The 17,792-nt window shown below is 38.5% G+C and overlaps 2 protein-coding genes across 7 annotated transcripts; one reads left to right on the top strand and one right to left on the bottom strand.

The window, feature by feature from the left end:
• Window positions 1-1,924: 1,924 nt before the first annotated feature.
• On the bottom strand, window positions 1,925-4,441 carry LOC149025709 (uncharacterized). Its single transcript, XM_089145916.1, has one exon. It carries the CDS (start codon window positions 4,379-4,381, stop codon window positions 2,963-2,965), a length of 1,419 nt encoding a protein of 472 aa, XP_089002042.1. The 5' UTR covers window positions 4,382-4,441; the 3' UTR covers window positions 1,925-2,962.
• A 108-nt stretch (window positions 4,442-4,549) lies between these two features.
• LOC149025708 (uncharacterized) lies at window positions 4,550-17,260 on the top strand. 6 transcript variants are annotated; one of them, XR_016171769.1, is made up of 7 exons: window positions 4,550-4,810; window positions 10,245-10,318; window positions 10,746-11,311; window positions 11,935-12,027; window positions 12,127-12,237; window positions 12,350-14,721; window positions 15,301-17,260. XR_016171769.1 is itself a non-coding variant. In XM_089145918.1 (6 exons), exons 3-6 carry the CDS (start codon window positions 11,264-11,266, stop codon window positions 12,359-12,361), a joined length of 264 nt encoding a protein of 87 aa, XP_089002044.1. In that variant the 5' UTR covers window positions 4,572-4,810; window positions 10,245-10,318; window positions 10,746-11,263; the 3' UTR covers window positions 12,362-17,260. The 6 variants fall into 6 exon arrangements, 2 of the variants coding, with proteins under 2 accessions (XP_089002044.1, XP_089002043.1); XR_016171771.1 differs by having other exon boundaries at window positions 4,563-4,810; window positions 10,746-10,855; window positions 11,091-11,311; window positions 12,350-17,260; XR_016171770.1 differs by having other exon boundaries at window positions 4,569-4,810; window positions 11,091-11,311; window positions 12,350-17,260.
• The last annotated feature ends 532 nt before the right edge of the window (window positions 17,261-17,792 follow it).

Below are 17,792 nucleotides of genomic sequence, written 5' to 3'. Positions count from 1 at the left end.
TCTCAGCTCCTTCCCAACATTAGTCAACCAACATATCCCTTAAAATAGTGACTATTCTGGTATTCAGTACTTTTGAACCGGTCCAATAGATATGTGTGCCTATTAAATGGAGAACCAGTTGCTGAGCTATAAAATCTATAGCTAATAATATGAATTTAGCACTTACTGGCGGTACCTATTTTTGTTCCTCAAAAATCATCATGAGTCCATGTCTCCATCTTTAGATCCCTTCCTATTTATTACTTTTGAATGCCCCCAATAATGTTGCTGATTTGATTAACATTCACACGAAGGCTTCACCAGAAAAATAGGGGGAAAGAAAGCCACAAAGCCACTCCAACGGTCAGCCCAAAGAATGCAAATCTGATTTAATGTTCCATTGCTGGCTGAACATCTACCCCACTTTCAACATCCAAGTTCTTGACCAGGTTCAAAAAAAATCCTCTAGGATATGCATTCTAAAACTAATTTGATGGGTAATACTTGAGTCCCCCTGTGATCATGATTGGTGGTGTTTCTGGAGACACTGGTGATTTAGTTTTTAGGTCCGACTCTTACTTTGGCTTTTCTTGTGCCTTTCTGGCTGAAGCCTTAGCAGCTCATAATGATCTCCAACTGGTTCTCAATCATCATCAGAGGAATATCATTCTGGATAGATAATTAATACCTTAAAGGTGGCCGCTATCATTGAAGATTGCAGAAGACTCTAAATCTCATTTTAATTCTCACATCATATTTTTGCATTTTGTGAGTTTAATCCTCCCTATTTTGTATCCAATAAGCTGCTGTAGAATCTGAACCCCCCCCCCCCCCAACACCACCAAAAAAAGAAAAAGAAAAAGACAAGTTGCTGTAGACAGCACAGGATTGTAGTATATCATTCTATATCCTTCTTACAAAAACATAATTGATAATAGCTCACCTATCACTAACTACTCTTTTAAGCAAAGGGTCCATGGCCAATCTTGACTTGAGCGGATCACCTGCCAAATGGAAAACTATAAAGCAATCCAATTTCAAAATGTCATATGGTGGAGAAAACTTGTAACAGAGTTTACCCTGACGGTCTAACTAATTTGGATACTTGCCAAGTTGATTGGGGAATCTGAACCACTGATATATAAGTATCTTCAAGCTTTGGCCATTTCAGATTCATGACCAGTTTACTTACCCTTGGATTTTAAAGTAGTAAAGGCATATGTCCAGAGCATTAGCTTTAAAGGAACTGAGGTTAAGAAGATGGGCAGGCATTAAAATAAGGTCAGGACACTGAATTCAGGGGAAAGATGGTGAGCGGTGATTAAAAAGAAAACAGCAAGGATCAGCCAATTTGGAATAAGACAGTGAACAGTGAATATAAAAAAACAGGGTGGATTGCTGGAAGGGAAGACTCTTCTATAATCGGCGATTTGTTTAGGCACAAGAACCACTAAAGTTGCAGGAAACCTATTTCCCTTGTGCAGGACACTGCTTTATCACCAAATAGTTTTTAAAACCTATTTCCCATGTGCAGGACATTGCTTTATCACCAAATAGTTTTTAAAACCTATTTCCCATGTGCAGGACATTGCTTTATCACCAAAAAGTTTTTCTTTCCACTAAAATGGATTCTGAATACAAATCTAGTGATTCAAAAGAAGAACGCAACCTCATGAATCAAGCCTTCAAAAGGGGAGGTAGGAAAATAATCTTCAAACAGAGTTGCAGTTTCAGTGTGCCAAATAAATTGTTTAAAATGGAAAGTCTCATGTTTCCCAAAAAGTCATGGCTCCGACCAACAACCTCTAACCTAAAAACTACACAGTTCAACTGAACAATCAGTCAAATTCATGAATTTAAATCATGGTCTAGTTGAGAAACTTCGTACCCAAACCAGAATTTAAGTTAAGGCTCTTATTGTTGTGTAATAATTCCCATTCTCTGTAGGACATTCACTTGCACTGTTTTAACAGGGATTATAATTCTTATCTAAAATCACCTAGTAAGCAGTATGGTATAGACTCCTCATGCTTATATGTCAATATTTGGTGCTGACATTCTCATATCGTATCAGAGGAGTGTTTAGACTGTTAGTGGACCTTAGGGATAAACTATGACTAGCTGCTATATGGTTTGATACAGCCATAAAAAGGTCTGGTCAGAGGCATAACATTTAGACCATGTAGTCAAGTCTAGCTCTCGAACACCTTAGGATTTAATAAAATGTATCAGATATGGTGAATATGATCATCTACTATTTTAATAATACGCTATACATCCCTTTTCTTGATCTTTTAGTCTCCTCTATTGGTCAGTGATTTGAAAACATATTTCCCCATGAAAAGGAGACCCTTCCCCATCTAATTCAATCAAAAGATACCAGCTAAACTACAACTATAAGTAGCAAAGTTTTTTTAGACCTCCAAGTTGTTAAGACAACTAAACATGCACTTGAAGATGGTTTGTATGCCACAAGGTTATGAGTTATATATAATTTTCTGGGATGAGTGAGAAGAAAGGTTACGGCAAATTTTCCAAAGCATAAAACCATTTTCATCAGCAATTCTCTTTCCATCAAACAATGAAGTATATCACATGAAAGGCTTTGAATAAGTTTTAATTATTTTGCAAAATAGTAGCAGCCTCCAGTATCATTCACAGCCGAACGAACAAACAAAGAATGAAGAAAGTACCATGATCATCAAAATATTGCCACATTTTGTCCCCTATATTAAAATCTCTTTAACAAAAGGCACATAAGAGGAATATGCTTTATACCACCACCAGAAACTAAAATCCCATTGTTGAACGCAATCTATATTTTGAGTTGAAAGGGGTATTGGTGTACAACTAACCATGTATAATAATATCCAGAAAAAAGGGGGGGAAACCAAAAAAAACCTAAGAAACCACTAAACCACAAGCTAAAACAACACAGCTCTATCACTTCACTGAAGAAAATTATGCTTCTGCATTTCACATCCTACCGTTCAGGAAAATTTTCAAAACCATGTCTGACCTGAGAATCCACCAACAGGCGACGACCAGCCCTTTGGGTTCTTCTCTGTTCATAGTCAGCATCATCCGTTGGTAAATCAAATCGACAAACAGGGCACGTGTTCCGGATGTTGAGCCATGGAATAATGCAATCTCCATGGTAGTGGTGGGAACAGGGAAGCCGTTTGGCTTCTTCCTCTGTGGAGATATCATCCTTACAAACAACACACAGGACATTGTTGCTCTTTACATCATCTTGGGTTAGAAATATCGATGGCAGATTCTCAATAACGGATTTGGCAGCTGGAGGACTCCCTCTGAGTGAAAATTCAGTCCCTGTGAATTGCCCAAAATGCATCTCATACTCAGCAGTCTGGATGTAATCATCAGCAAGGAAAGATTCAGTATCATGATAAGATTCAATCTCATGCTCTAATTCTGTATTCCTCTCCAGATTGTTGACAGCCAAAAGAACTTGCCACTCCAGATTTCTAACGTGTTCTTCCACATCATCTTCTAATTCTTCTTCTCCAGTTCGGATATCCATCAAAACTGATCTCTCCTCATCGACATCAATACCCATGCTCAGAACCTCCCTCTCATCGATCCTCTCATCAACTTCCTCCCAATCACATAACTCGTTTGCATCCCTCTGATCCTCCAAACGGAGACAATCCCAGCAAAGAGGAAGACCCATGTCATCCGGTACCCGATCGAGCTCGTCATCATCACCGGAGTGCACATCAACCGGCGGGGAACCTTCCGCGGAAGGTACTGCAGCATGACTCGAGGAAGACTCGCCCGATTCAGAGACAGAACACCGATCACCCAATAAGCACTCAATCATAAATCCATCATTTTCATCTTCACCATCGCCATGTACAGTGCAACCCCACCCTAACCCTAGCTCCACGTAATCGGCGTTCATATCACGATTCCCAAGCTCAATTAACCCAAAACCCGATTCATATACTAGATTTTCAGAAGATGAATTAGTAGCACAAATACTGTTTTTATCAGCAACAACCGATTGGTGGACGCATCGTTCAGTCAAATCCATCACGAAATTTACCTGATCTTCGTTGTTGAAGTAATTTACGTCGGTTACTGAATCGCCGTAGGAATCATCACCATCTACAAAACAAAGGCAGGGTTCGTGGTCATGAACTTCATCAACGTCTCGATCGTTGGAGAGAATGTGAGAATGGGGGGAGTGATCTGGGGATACGAAATCGGAGTGCGATGGAGAGAATAGATCGGAAGCGTAGAAATCGCCATCATCGAAACATCTATTGAACCAGCAAGGAACGGATGGTGAACCTAGGGTTTCCAGTTCCTCCACCATTACTTCTCCATCGTCGTCTTCCTGGAGAAGAGGAAGCGGAAGGTGTGAAACCTCCGCCATGGATCAGCAAAATTGAAACAAAGCCTCGTGAATTTGTAATGAGAAACGACTCTTCCTTCTCCGTTGGGTCAGCGGACTTGGGTGTTTAAGACGTTTCGTTTATAATCTGTCGGTTTGAAGATCTAATTACGAAAATACCCCAAAACTCATTAAATCTTTATACGTCATAGGACCAATTAAGGGCTGCCACATCCGTGAAGAGATCCTATTTCTACCACGTTGCAACTTACGTGGCACTCTATTTCCTCTTTCGTTGTTTTTCTTCTTCCTCTTCTCCATCTTCTTCTTAGATCAATCACTATCACCATCTTCTTCTCAGTCTCTCTGCGCCGGTTCTCACCTCCATTTGTTTCACGATGTTTAAGTTACTATCAGCGCGTTAAATCACCGATGGCTGGCAAATTTCTGTCAGCGACGGTAGTATATGAGGTGAGCTCTTGTCTTCTTCTCTTACTTTCTCTATCATCTTAATTTTTCTCTGCTGCATTTGTTTTCGACGCCATATGGTTTAATTGATTATGAAAGGACGGTTTTGTGATGATTTCCTGCTTAGATAGTCTAATTCATTTGCTAAAAGCCTTCGGAATTTTGTCAATTGCATTCTTCTTCCCTCTGGAGCTCTTATGTCTTTGGCAGATGGGCCAATTTAGGCAGTTATTTTTCAGTTACCAGTCTTCCACACCTATTTGTGATGTGTTTAAGAGTAAGAAACCTTCTTCTGCAAGTTCTCACTATCTTATTTGCAATGTGATTAGCTTAATCTGAAGGGAAATGTTGGGCACTTTATATCTGTTGTTCCAAAATCTGGCTGTGGGTGATCGGCTTCACTACTGGTCCAAGCTTGATCATGAGGATAAAAAAGGGAGAGAGTAGGCCGCCCCCTAGGATGGGAAACCACCTCCAATGATTAAGTCAGATTCAGGAAAACACGATCTTCATATGGAAGAGTAAGTGCTCTAAGAAGAAATGTCTTCTTTGGAGTTTGTAGGAGAGTAAATGTTGAAGTAATTGTAACTGGACTTACCCTAATTTGTGTAGAGTATTGGAGAATATACCAAGTTCATACCTTCCGAGGTGGCCAAGATGTATCGTAGCCCTCTAATCTTTTTGTTCCAGATGAAAGGTTGCGACTACCTATGGTGGATTACTTGATCACCAAGTTAAGGACCCAATCTTCCTGAAGAAGCTTCAAGACAGTTGTACCTTATCCCCACCGGATCTAGTGGTCAGACTCATGTAGATGTGGATGTGACAACAACCCCTTACTTTAGCAGACAAAACGTAAGGGAACAATACTCGAGGAAGTCTTGAGCAAATGAGAAGCTTCCTATTAGGCACTGAACATTTAATGAATCTCAGTGCATTCAATGTTGAATTTAATGTGCGTTGATTAACGTTTGGATAAAGGTACATCGGATCCCCTTACAACATTACTTTGTTGAGATATAGCTTCTCGGACGCTTGATAAGGGTCATCTGAGAAGTCCTCTATGCCAGTGACCAGTTGCAATGGAGTATCCTTTTGGGCAAACATTCTTCCAAGAAGTGTCCTAAAAAAGGTTATGCCGAGAAGTGCCTAATGAACCCTGCGAACTGGATTTGAACCAAGCGTTTCTCAACCATGTGGTTTGTTCTGGGTTTATGGTTTGAACCATAAAATGTATAACATTAGCCCTCTAGTCTTTGTATCAAAATCCTAATGCAAAGATTCGTTCATAAAAAAAAAAATTGAAAAAGAGCAAGAGTTTGCCGAGTGCAATCGTCTCCGAGAAGTGAAAGAAGTCTTGATAAACATGCATCTTAAACAATAATTTTATGACGGTTACATCAGTTAATTGTGTACCCGTGCAATGATGTGCACGACACTCAATGCGCCCAACACGTTGCCACGTACCTTGAGCAATGTAACGTCAATGAAGTGTGAGCGTTACTTACTGATGACCGTTGATCCAAGGAGATCCACACCGTTAATTTCAAATTTGTAATGCCTATAAATTGAACAACTTCTTCTTTTTTCTCTTTTATCTGCTTACTACAACTGCTAATTCTGAACTCCTTTGTGTGAACCAAGTTCTATACGAAGTCTTCTTCCTCCTTCAAACCTAATGAATTTTCTTCTTCCTTCCTGGTAGCTTTCCTATGGGGACCTCCAGGAACCCTCTCAGACGCAACTTCTGGTGGGGACGCTGATCCACCAGTTTTGGTCACCTTTTCTTTGCCTTTGTTGGCTGATGGTGACCCAACACTCTTGCGGCTTTCCCTCATTACTAACTCTCCTGATTGGGTCCCAACCTAAGTAGGCCCCCAAGAACTGCCTTCTCGGGAGGCAGTGGAAACTAGTCTCCTCCCTTCAGGACCCCCTTGGAGCCTTGGCAGCTTCATCCTTGGCCTCTCTGTCAATTTCGGCCAAGGTCTTCATTTCAGACTTTGGGGGCACCCTAGCTACATGGCTTGGCAATGTAGAAGCTAGGAGGGTTGGCCCAAATCCAGTACCTTTGGTCTTCTCACACTCATTCCTTGCTGCAGCCTGCGCAACCTTGTAACTTTGCATGAGAGCATGATGGTTGAGTGTCATTGTTGGATCTGTATGCAAAGCAAAAGTATTAAATACAGTTTGAATACAAGCAGACACAAGAATGAAAGTAAAGAAAGGATGGAACAGGGGGCTCACCATCCCTTATGCCCCATAACAGTAGAGGAGCCTCAAAGTCCATCTCTTTGCCATGGATAGGAACCCCCTGCCCCTTAACAAACATTTCATAGATGGCGCTCTCTCCCCGGGACATACTAGGTTTGACCTTCACCCTCTTCAGGCTGCTCTTAGTGATGTTAGGCCACTCCACCACTGCACACTCCTGAGGTGGAAGATAAGTAATGTACCTGTCTCTCCACCCCTTATTGTTGGAGGGCATGGTTTCGTCTTTTAGAACCTAGAACTTAGTGTTGAAGGTTCCTCTTCTACTAAAGTTGAACCTCCCCTCCCTTTCTATGGTCCGAAGCACAAATACACATCTAAAGACATTGAGGTTCAACTCAACCTACATATTATGGAAGTACCTAATGAATCCTATCAGACACCTCCACCTATTTGGAGCCAACATCCCTAGGTTCAGGTTGAAGTGATACAACACCTGCATCACGAATGGATGGAAGGGGACTCTCATTCCTCCCAGCATGGAGTCGAAATACAAGGGGAGTTCTCCATCTCTCAGCATACTGGTTCTCTCGTAGGGACTAGGGAGCCTAAGTTTGAAGTTAGCAGGAATTCTAAAGGTTGACCTCATCAGTTGCAGGTGTTGGGGACGAAATAAGCAAGGAAAGAAGAGAGGGCCAGATTTGGCAGAAAAAGAGGAGTGCCTACTATCTAAAGGGGTTTCGAAATCTGCTGCGGAGACTGTATCTCCTTCAACAACATTTCCAGAGGTTGTGCCTTTGCGCAAGGGTACTTTCTGTTCAGTACTTGAAGCAGGGGCTAAGTCAGGGGAAGGAGAAGAAGATGGGAACCTACCTTCGAAAGGATCTCCTCTAATCCCTACATCCTTCCAAGGCTCTGCAGGAACTTTAGGGTTTGAGTTTCCATAAGAGTCGTACTTCTTCACCAACTTTCTACCCATGGTACCAATTACTGGAGAAAACTTACTTGGTTTGAAGGAGGAAGAAGACTTCGCATAGAACTTGGTTCACACAAAGGAGTTCAAAATTAGCAATTGCAGTAAGCAGAGAAAAGAGAAAAAAAGATGAAGTTGTTCAATTTATAGGCATTGCAAATTTGAAATTAACGGTGTAGATCTCCTTGGATTGACGGTCATCAGTGAGTAACACTCACACTTCCTTGACGTTACATTGCTCAAGGTACGTGGCAACGTGTTGGGCGCATTGAGCGTCGTGCACATCATTGCAGGGTACACAATTAATTGAAGCAACTGGTCGAACAAATAATGTTTAAGACGCATTCTTATCAAGACTTCTTTCACTTCTCGGAGACGATTGCACTCCTTGGCAAACTCTTGCTCTTCTTCAGTTTGTTTCTGCTGGACGAATCTCTGCATTAGGATTTTGATACAAAGACTAGGGGACTAATGTTATACATTTCATGGTTCAAACCATGAACCCAGAACGAACCACACAGTTGAGAACCCTTGGTTCAAATCCGGTTCACAGGGTTCATCAGACACTTCTCGGCAGAACCCTTTTTGGAAGAATGTTTGCCTAAAAGGATACTCCATTGCAACTGTCAGCTGGCATAGAGGACTTCTCGGATGACCCTTGTCAAGCGCCCGAGAAGCTATATCTCGGCAAAAGTAACGCTATAAGGGGATCCGATGTACCTTTATCCAAACGTCAATCAATGCATTAAATTCAATATTGAATGCACTGAGATTCATTAAATGCTCAGTGCCTACTAGGAAGCTTCTCATTCACTCAGGACTTCATCGAGTATTGCTCCCTTATGTTTTGTCTGCTAAAGTAAGGGCTGCTATCACATCCACATCCACGTGAGTTTGACCACCAAACCCGGTGAGGATAAGGTATAGCCATTTTGAAGCTTCTTCAAGAAGATTTGGTCCTAACTTGGTGATTAAGTAACCCACCATGAGTAATCACAACCCTTCATCTGGAACAAAAAGATCAGAGGGCTACGATGCATCTTGGCCATCTCAGAGGTATGAACTTGGTATATATTCCAATACTCTACACAGATTAGGGTAAGTCCATTTACAATGACTCGGCATTTACTCTCCCTGCAAACTCCAAAGAAGACATTCCTTCTTGGAGCATTTACTCTTCCATACAAATATCATGTTTTCCTGAATCCAACTTAGTCATTGGAGGTGGTTTCCCATCCTAAGAGGCGGCCCACTCTCACCATTTTTTATCCTCGGGAATCAAGCTTGGACCAGTAGTGAACCATATCACCCACAGCCAGATTTTGGAACGTTTTTTGGGTTCAGATTCCACTTTTCTTCCTTCACAAATTTGGCTTTTGGTTTTAGTTTAGTTATACTGCCAGATTCAAAAGTCTGAAAATAAATCTCAGATATCAAAAGGCTGATAATCGGGTTTGGAAATCCATAATCCACAAATGGTAATAGAATAGTATATTTGACTGGTTAATTTTTGGATGTTTAATAAAAATTTATGAATTCGAATTTTGAAACCATTTGTGAATCTTCTGGATATTGGATCAGATATTAGTAGTATATTTGCTAAATGGATTTAGATACAGATGGTGGTATATTTTTATTGAAACTGATCCATTTACAGGTTTGGTTCCAACCCATTCTTTTTTTTTTTTTTGGGTGAATAAATAATTGTATTAAGAAAAGAAAGACAAAGTGAAATGAACAAAGGGGGGGGGGGGGGAGAACCCGCAAGAGGGAGCAACTCAAGGGGGGGATATAAAGAGCAACTGAGCCCCGAGGTGCTAACAATTAACCTATTCCTGGGGTTATCATCAACAAGGGGTGGGGAAAGGAGCTCACTCTAGAAGACACATCAAAATAGATGGTTTTCCAAATCAAATCTATAGATCGAGATTTGGAAGTCCATCTCCTGAGGTTAAGCTCCCACCAAATGTGGTGGATGGTGGCACTAAAGACTAGCATGATTTACAACTAAGTGTTTTTTCTCAAATGATACTTTGATAACAAGTGTTTTCATCTTACCCTGTCTTTGGGTGGTTTTCTTGATAGTAACCTTTGGTTCCTCTCTTTTTTGGCTGCTCCGTGAACTTTGGGGTTTTTCATGCGGATCTGGTAAATTGTGAAGAACTTGAACCATAGGGTCACATGAAAGAAATTCAAGTTTAAGTTCCTGTCATGTTTCATTCCTTGATGCAGCTAACATTCATTGTATTACTGTAGAACACAATCAACCTCATTTATGTGGGTGCTTAGGAGAGTTTCTTTGGATTGGGTAGTTTCAGCAATTTGTTATGGTAAGTACCTTTGCATTCCTTAATTTTCTCAATATGATTTACTAGCAAATTTTCACTTGCATGAGCACTCAGTTTTTATTGTTTTTTAAAATAACTTAAATGGGGAGTAATTATTTTGGGAATTATATTATGAAATTTTCGAACGTTTTCATTTTGACGGAGTAATAATTTATGCTGTCAGATACAGGTTTTTATTTTTTTATTTTTTTGGCAGATAGGCTATTCAAACAAAAATAAATCAATTCTGATCCACATGGTGAGAAAAAATTCCAAACCACATGGTTGGATGTTTGACATGTGTCCAATAGAAAACAAAATCCTTTTTTTTAGGAAAGGAGAGATAAGATTTGGATTTTTTTTTTCAAAATTTGCCTAAAAATCTTAAGGTATGATATTGATGGTCTTTTATTGTATGGGAATGTTACAGGATGTTCCTCTAATGAACTCGATCACTGCACCCGTACTCTTTGCTGCTTTGCACATTCAACGCAGGAACTCAAACAGAAAAGATCAGAAAAATGCAAGATAATTTAGAAAGTATAAAATTTTTATTTAGTTTGAACTGTAACTCTATAACTGTTCATTTTTTGTCATTTTTAGAAAGACCATAATTCAAGATAGAGCTTCCAAGTTCCAAGTTGAATAAAAAATATAGAAGTTTGTGTTCTTTAATTGTTGATTCCAATCTTGTATAATGGAGGTATGCCATATGTTATAGAATCATTTGACTAACCTAATGTGCTTTATTCCTTATTGTCTGGGGACGTTATAGGATGTTCTTCTGGGCACCGATGAAGTGATTATGGGTGAAAGGGAGAAATTAAAGGAAATTCTTGAATATAAAGAAATGGAGGAAGAGGAATGTTACAGGATGTTCTTCTGGGCACTGATGAAGTGATTATGGGTGAAAGGGAGAAATGAAAGGAAACTGTTGAATATCAAAAAATGGAGGAAGAGGAATCTTGTTCGCAGAAACAGGTTATCCAAGAACAGGTACTTTTGCTGTTCTGGGGAAGAAAAAAAAAATTGAAGTTACTGTTTATATCAATAGTGCCCCCTCCCCCCCCCCCCTAAAAAAAATTTTTGTTGTTCAAATATTAATTTTAAGTAGACTTAAGTGATCCTTTCAGAAATTTTCCGAGGTATGGCATTGTGGAAAAGTCCACTCAACCTAGTAGGAGTACCTCATACCTGGGAAAGGGGATGTAACCTGGAACTATTACTTGGGGGGAATGTAGACTTAAAGGGAGGATGGGTTCCTCCAAGTTTGAGTAAATTCAAATAGTTAGTTTAGTGCATCTTACTTGGAAAGTTTTGGTGTCTAAGACAATCCTGGAAACAAAAAAAGGTGGTAGGAGAAGGGTGATAACGTTGATGCCATTCTAAGGGTGTCCAAGCCGGTAAGCACCATGGGGGTAACATCAACCGAAAATTCTCCTTATAGTCTTTGGTAAATAATGTTCAAGATGTGGCATGATGAATAACATGTGGTAAGAATTCTAATTTTTCATTATATTGAATGTAATTAGATAACTTCTTTTTGGGTACATAATTGTCAAACTTGTATGGAATCCAAGGTCTTTAGTTGTTTTAATTGTATTAAATATTCAATGTAGGAATTATCCTTGAAGAATATTGAGAACAAGTTTAAGCAAATAGTGCATCATAGAACGAGGAATACCACTTTTATAGTAATACATGAGTGGAAGGTACATGTATATGTTTTAAAATGTATAGTTTTTTAATCTTATTCATTTATTTATTTTTAAATTCATACTTGTTTATATTTAACTTATTTTTTTATTAAGAAAATTGAGCATCCAAAACATTTGTCTCATACTCGCGTTGACATGTTTGAAGTCACACATAAGTCGAAGAAGACAAAAAGTTTCATGGATCCTAAATCAGAGAAGCATATGGTTGGTATTCTAACTTGTTCATCTAATAATGATGATAAGATCTTTCTCTTAAACTCTCATCAATATTTGACCTCTTCACTTTCATTGTTATTGTGTAATGTGTAACTTGCAGGATAAAACATAAGAAGAATTCAGTAAGCAAAGTCAAGAAAATCAGCAAAACAATGAGGTGCGGGAAGAAATCTTTGAAAGTGTTGTTAAAACAGTGCGTTTGTGAGGTGCTGGAGTAACCGCAACAAAATTGTGGGCCAAAGACTGAATGCTTGATGAACGCCATGCATCTCAGATTGCAGACTTGAGATCAAATGTGAGAGTTGAAAGATAGTGTGTCAAAATGAGGAGAGGAGATTTCTCAATGAAAGCGGAAAGTATTAGATTAAGGTGAAATAATGGCTAGATTAGAGTCTTCGCTAAATGTATTTGGACAACAATTCATGTCTTTGACACACTATGTAGTCTACACAACTTCCAGATTCTGTTGAGCCATAGGTATATTGTTGATTTAAGCCATAAACACTATAAACAATTTATGCATCACAATATAAATAGAATCATCTTACTGGATATATTTCGGAATACTTACTCCAATATTTGGTGATGTAGGACACATAAGGATTTAGAAGTTCAAGGACACTTTCCTTGGTTAGTTCTTGATAATATTATTTTTCTTTCTTGGAATTCAAAAGTTGGTACAACTATTATGTTCTCCACAATTCATATTGCCTTTTGACACTTCTTCATCTTAAGTTCTTCATTATCAAATGATGATTGATCCTACATCTATCTTCTCTCCCACATGGGGTTTCTTTTAATTTGGTTATAGCACTTTTAATTTGTTTAGCAGTTCTACTTCTTTCATGTAGAATTGTGTACTTGTTTCAATGGTACAAGGTCCAGTGAACCCAGAAGAGCAGGTACTTTATATGTTCCTATAAAAAATATTTTATGCAAACTTAGATTGATCACCTTGAAACGACCTCATCAACTGAATGTTATCTCATCGGATGAGTAGGCTATACTTGTATAGCTTTAATTAAATTCAGTATAGCTGTGAACTAGTGCCTAGTTCAATTAAGCATGTGGTGGGCAGAAGTCTTTCAAGCCTCCAAGTTCACACCTCCCCTTTCCCATAGCATAGGATAGAGTAGGACTGAATCAAAATACTGCCTTGTTCTTTTTAGTTGAATATTGTGCATTTGGACTTACATTTTGTGTTGCAAAAATCTCGGACATCATACATTATAGCTGTTGGAGCTAAGGCTGAGTGTAGAGGCAGGGTGAAGGGTAGTTCAACGATAGATATATCTTTTTCTTCATTCGTTGCTTTTGAAGACAGAAGTAGTCTACTCCTTAATCTTTCTTTCATTCCTATGTCCTAAGTTTAATACAAGGGATATAACATATTTTCCCTCAAAGCTGACTGAATTATACTAGCAGCCATAAGTCTTCAAAACTTGGAACTTTGAGATACATCCTCATTTGTATGCATTGTAGAACTCTTTTCTCAGTTTCTAATTAAAGAAAGATTAAAACATGAGTGGAAGGTGGCTGTTAATAATTATTCTTGTTGATTTGAGCCATACATGGCAGATCTTCAACAATGACTAGTTCATTTGACTCTTCTTCATTTGTGGTTGATTATCCTCTGTATTTGAATCCAGAGGACACTTTGGGATTAATTTGTTCCTGACTAAAAGGTCTTAATTTTTATTTAGCTTTCCAATTCTGATTTTATTGTGGATGTTTATTCATCTTAACAATCTCCAAGAGCCAAATTTTCTAGAAATTTGGTAATTTTCCTGACATTGAAGTTATCTGCAATCTCTGGACGGAAATATTGACATGTTTTGGTAAACTCGGTTGCTGCCTTTTTCCAACTCAGTTAGACACTGTGTAGATGGTCTACTCTTGATCCTGTGCTGCACTCTGAATGCAACTGTAAATGTTTCTAGACTATTTAGGAGTGTGGAGGGAGAGGGAGAAAAACCCTGATTTTACTTTAGGTTTAGCTCAAGTTATTTGGTGAACACCAAGAATCTGCAGCTAATCGGTCTTGACCAATTTTTTCTGCAGTCATGTTGAAGTTTTAATTTTGCCTTGTGTGAGAATATCATGTTATTCATATCACTATACTCAGAAACAAGAAAGGTTCATCTAATGTGAAAAATTGCCCTCTTATTTATCCTCATGTATGAGAAAGGATTGTGTTTCAGGTCCTTGAGCTGGGACAACTTGTTAAGACGGAGAAAATTACATCTCAGGAGCTTACAGGGATCTTCCTTTGGAGATTAAAAAGGCACCGTCCAAGCTGTTACATTAAAATTTTTACCCTCTATCCTGCACAGTCAGACTTCTGTTGGTAATGCATTGAGGGATTCCTTTAGGTGTAATTCTGTTCTTGAAGCTGTGGTTTCTTATACAGAGACTTGGCATACCAACAGTCAAAAGAGGCTGATGATCTACTTGAACAGGGAAAATATTTAGGTATGTCAGCTAGGTCCATCAGTTTCTTGTCTTCTCTTCATCAGTATTTTGAATAATATTTTAACTCCTTGTTTCAATTCCCTTTGAAAGTGTTTGGTAATGGCATGAGGGGGCCTATCCTATCATCTGGTAATTCACTCAGTTTCGAGTTTGGATTGATGTAAAGGTCCTCTACGTGGAATTCTGTATGGATTGAAAAACCTAGTATCAGTGTCTAGATATAGGACCACATGGGTTTCAACAACATTTCAACAGCGAAGTCTCAATATGGAAGCAATATAGAAAGTATGCTTCTGAAAAATCTTGATACTCTGGTCGACAACAAAATTGTCACTCTAGACTCGGTGACTTTTGACTTTTTTCTTCCCATGCAATGCAGGCTAAGATCTGCAGGGGCAGTTCTAGTTGCAAAGCTTTTTACTGAGTCACTAGCATATTATGACATATGGTTTGGGGAAAGGACATGAAACCCATGCAATCTTGAAGAGTTCTCCGCTGGTTCATCAGTTGGGCCTGCTAGTATCTGAGCAGGTTTTTCAGTTAGCTGCTCAGTTTGATATTGATTCTTTTTCTTTGCAGATAAAATTTACCCATGTACCTCGTTCTGCTGTCCATGTTGCATTCTCTGCTACCTCGTGTTCTTGACGGTTACATGTTTTTGCAAATTCATTGTGTATAGGTTCAAGTGTACATTCTTAGATTCAAGAGCATCAAGTGATCCATATAGGTTGTGGTCCCCCTTTTTAAGATTGTCTCCATCATCCAGCCAAACTTGAGTAGATCAGACAAAATTGCCCCCAAAGTTTTGGTCTGGAGAGACCCCAAGAACTCCTGTCCATGTGGGCTAGCCCAGTGCTGGTTGGCCTGATGGCCCTGTGGCTGTGAGCTGATGCATTGATTGATCTGATGGACCAGACCTGTTTGATATGCCATCTAGGGCATTGGTTGCCAAGAACCTCTTTGTATCATGTTTTTTAAATCCAATTAAATATAGCTTTCCAGTTCTGGTTTTATTGTGGAGATTTGTCATTTTAACATTCTGAGTTGCAATCATATCATTTATTTTAACATGCTTTAATCCTTCTTAAAAAGCTGTTATGTTGTGCTTGGTTATAGTGCTTCTAATTATTTCCCACTTGATATCTTGGGGGAACATGATATCATGATCCAATAATGATATAGGTGAAGCAACCTTTGGGTGGTTGAAGCTTTGTTTCACAAAAGCTTGATAGTTACTTACCTGGACCTGAACAAAAAGCTTTGTTTCACTAGAGCCTGATAGTTACCAACTACCAAATTCGCCTACCAAAGCAAGAACATGATACTAATCCTAAAGACCATCTCCTGTGTGCTTCTAATGTCTAGTTCTCATAACGTTTTAAATCATAAATGCACATTTAGTTTACATGAAATTATTGAAGCAAGTAGTCAACCAATGAAGAGGATGCTTCACCTGGAGTACAAAAGAGTAATCAAGCAACTCGCTGCATGACAGGCTGCTAGCAAAAATTATTTGTGCGATCAGCATTAGGAGAGAGGTATGTACTCCTTTGACACTAAACCACACGATTGGGTGTGACTTGTCTTTGTATTTTGACTAAATGAATCAGAGGTAGGACCCTCAGTAGGTTCTAAATGGATCCAGTCATTATTGTATGGTGGAAAAATCTCATGGGAGCACATACCTCTCCCTCTACTGGGGAGGTGATTCATAATCATAGGCATGATAAAGAGCCAGCTGAGATTTTAATTTTATAGTGTCCAATGCATCTCACTCGAATAATCTGACTAAATTGCAAAAAAAATTCTCCAAATACATTGTCATCTATCCTGCAGGGTGGTTGTTGCAAAATTTGCTACTAAAAAAAAAAAAAAAAATTCACCAGTCTCAATGACTAATAGAAAAAAATAATGTTTACAATAAGAACCATGTATCCATTAAAGTTACAAATAACTAATGATCAATGGCTTGAAATACAGATAAAAGTTAAAAACTTTTCACCATCAACATTTCCATCATTTGAGAGCTGAACTACAAGTTTTGAATGAAGAGCCATGTACATTGGTGGATATCTCATCATCTAAGACTATGTTTGGAAGGTAAAAAGAAAAAAAGGACTGTTTATAAGGTATAAAAAAAAAAAAAAAAAAGAAATGCAACCACGAGTATTTGACACATTGGTGGGTTCTAGATGGCACAATGTGATGATCTTTCTTTCGGGGACAACCAATAAGAGTGTTGTAAGATGCATTGACATCTATGACGAGGCGCTCGGAGAGTGCTTGATGTCGCTAGTCTATTGTTTTTTACTATACGAATAAAACAAAGACAAACTTCCACCTACATACAAGTCCAGCCAATGGTTTGAAAAAAAGAAGGATTCATAAATTTATTTAAATGAATAAATGAAAAGTAAATAAATTTGCAAATAAGCATAGTTGCAACTTGCAAGTGCCTTCATCAACTACAACAAAAATGAAAGAAAAAAGAACTATAAGTGGGCTTGCTATGGCGATAGCCTTCTCCACCATAACGGGCTTTGTGAAGGTGACCTCTCACCCGAAAGAGAGTCACCGATAAAAACCAAACTCTTATTCTCATCAGCAAGATGACCAGCCAGTCAAGAAATATTTGTCAATGCCCATCCTCAAAGACATCCACATCAAATAATTGGTATACGAAGATTCAAATTAGAATATCCATTTGGCTTGGTAAAGGGCATGATCATTGTACTAAGTTTTGTGGCAAGTTTTCGTGAAATCTTGATCATCTTGAGCTTGTTCGAGACAAAATATGGTTCAAAACAAAATTGAGTCATTTGACTTAATCTCGATGAAATTTTAGTATTTCGGTGAAATTTCGAAAATTCAAGGAGTGATAATTTAAAATATAATTAAAATACTTCATAATATCTATTCTTCTATTTGAATGAAGGTTTCAATGTATTCTTGTATATCCAAGTTAATGTTTGTGAAAATACATGATCCAATTTAGTTATAAAAAAAAAAAACAAAAAAACAAAAAACAAACCTACCTATGAAAACATGCAATCGAAACATAATTCAATGAT

The sequence above is a fragment of the Hakea prostrata genome, chromosome 2 (assembly GCF_041222555.1).
Source record: "Hakea prostrata isolate BN-2017 chromosome 2, UWA_Hpros_2, whole genome shotgun sequence".
Taxonomy (NCBI): Eukaryota; Viridiplantae; Streptophyta; class Magnoliopsida; order Proteales; family Proteaceae; genus Hakea; species Hakea prostrata.
The sequence above is the reverse complement of the archived record's forward strand: the minus strand, read 5'-3'. Positions and strand labels throughout refer to the sequence as shown.

Excerpts from the sequence above, each read along its gene's own strand:
- LOC149025709 (XM_089145916.1), bottom strand. The coding sequence starts at position 4,381 with ATGGCGGAGGTTTCACACCTTCCGCTTCCTCTTCTCCAGGAAGACGAC.
- LOC149025708 (XM_089145917.1), top strand. The coding sequence starts at position 11,264 with ATGGAGGAAGAGGAATCTTGTTCGCAGAAACAGGTTATCCAAGAACAG. Across the intron at positions 11,312-11,934 it reads AACAGGTTATCCAAGAACAG|GAATTATCCTTGAAGAATAT; the intron begins GTACTTTTGCTG and ends TATTCAATGTAG. Across the intron at positions 12,028-12,178 it reads TAGTAATACATGAGTGGAAG|TCACACATAAGTCGAAGAAG; the intron begins GTACATGTATAT and ends ACATGTTTGAAG.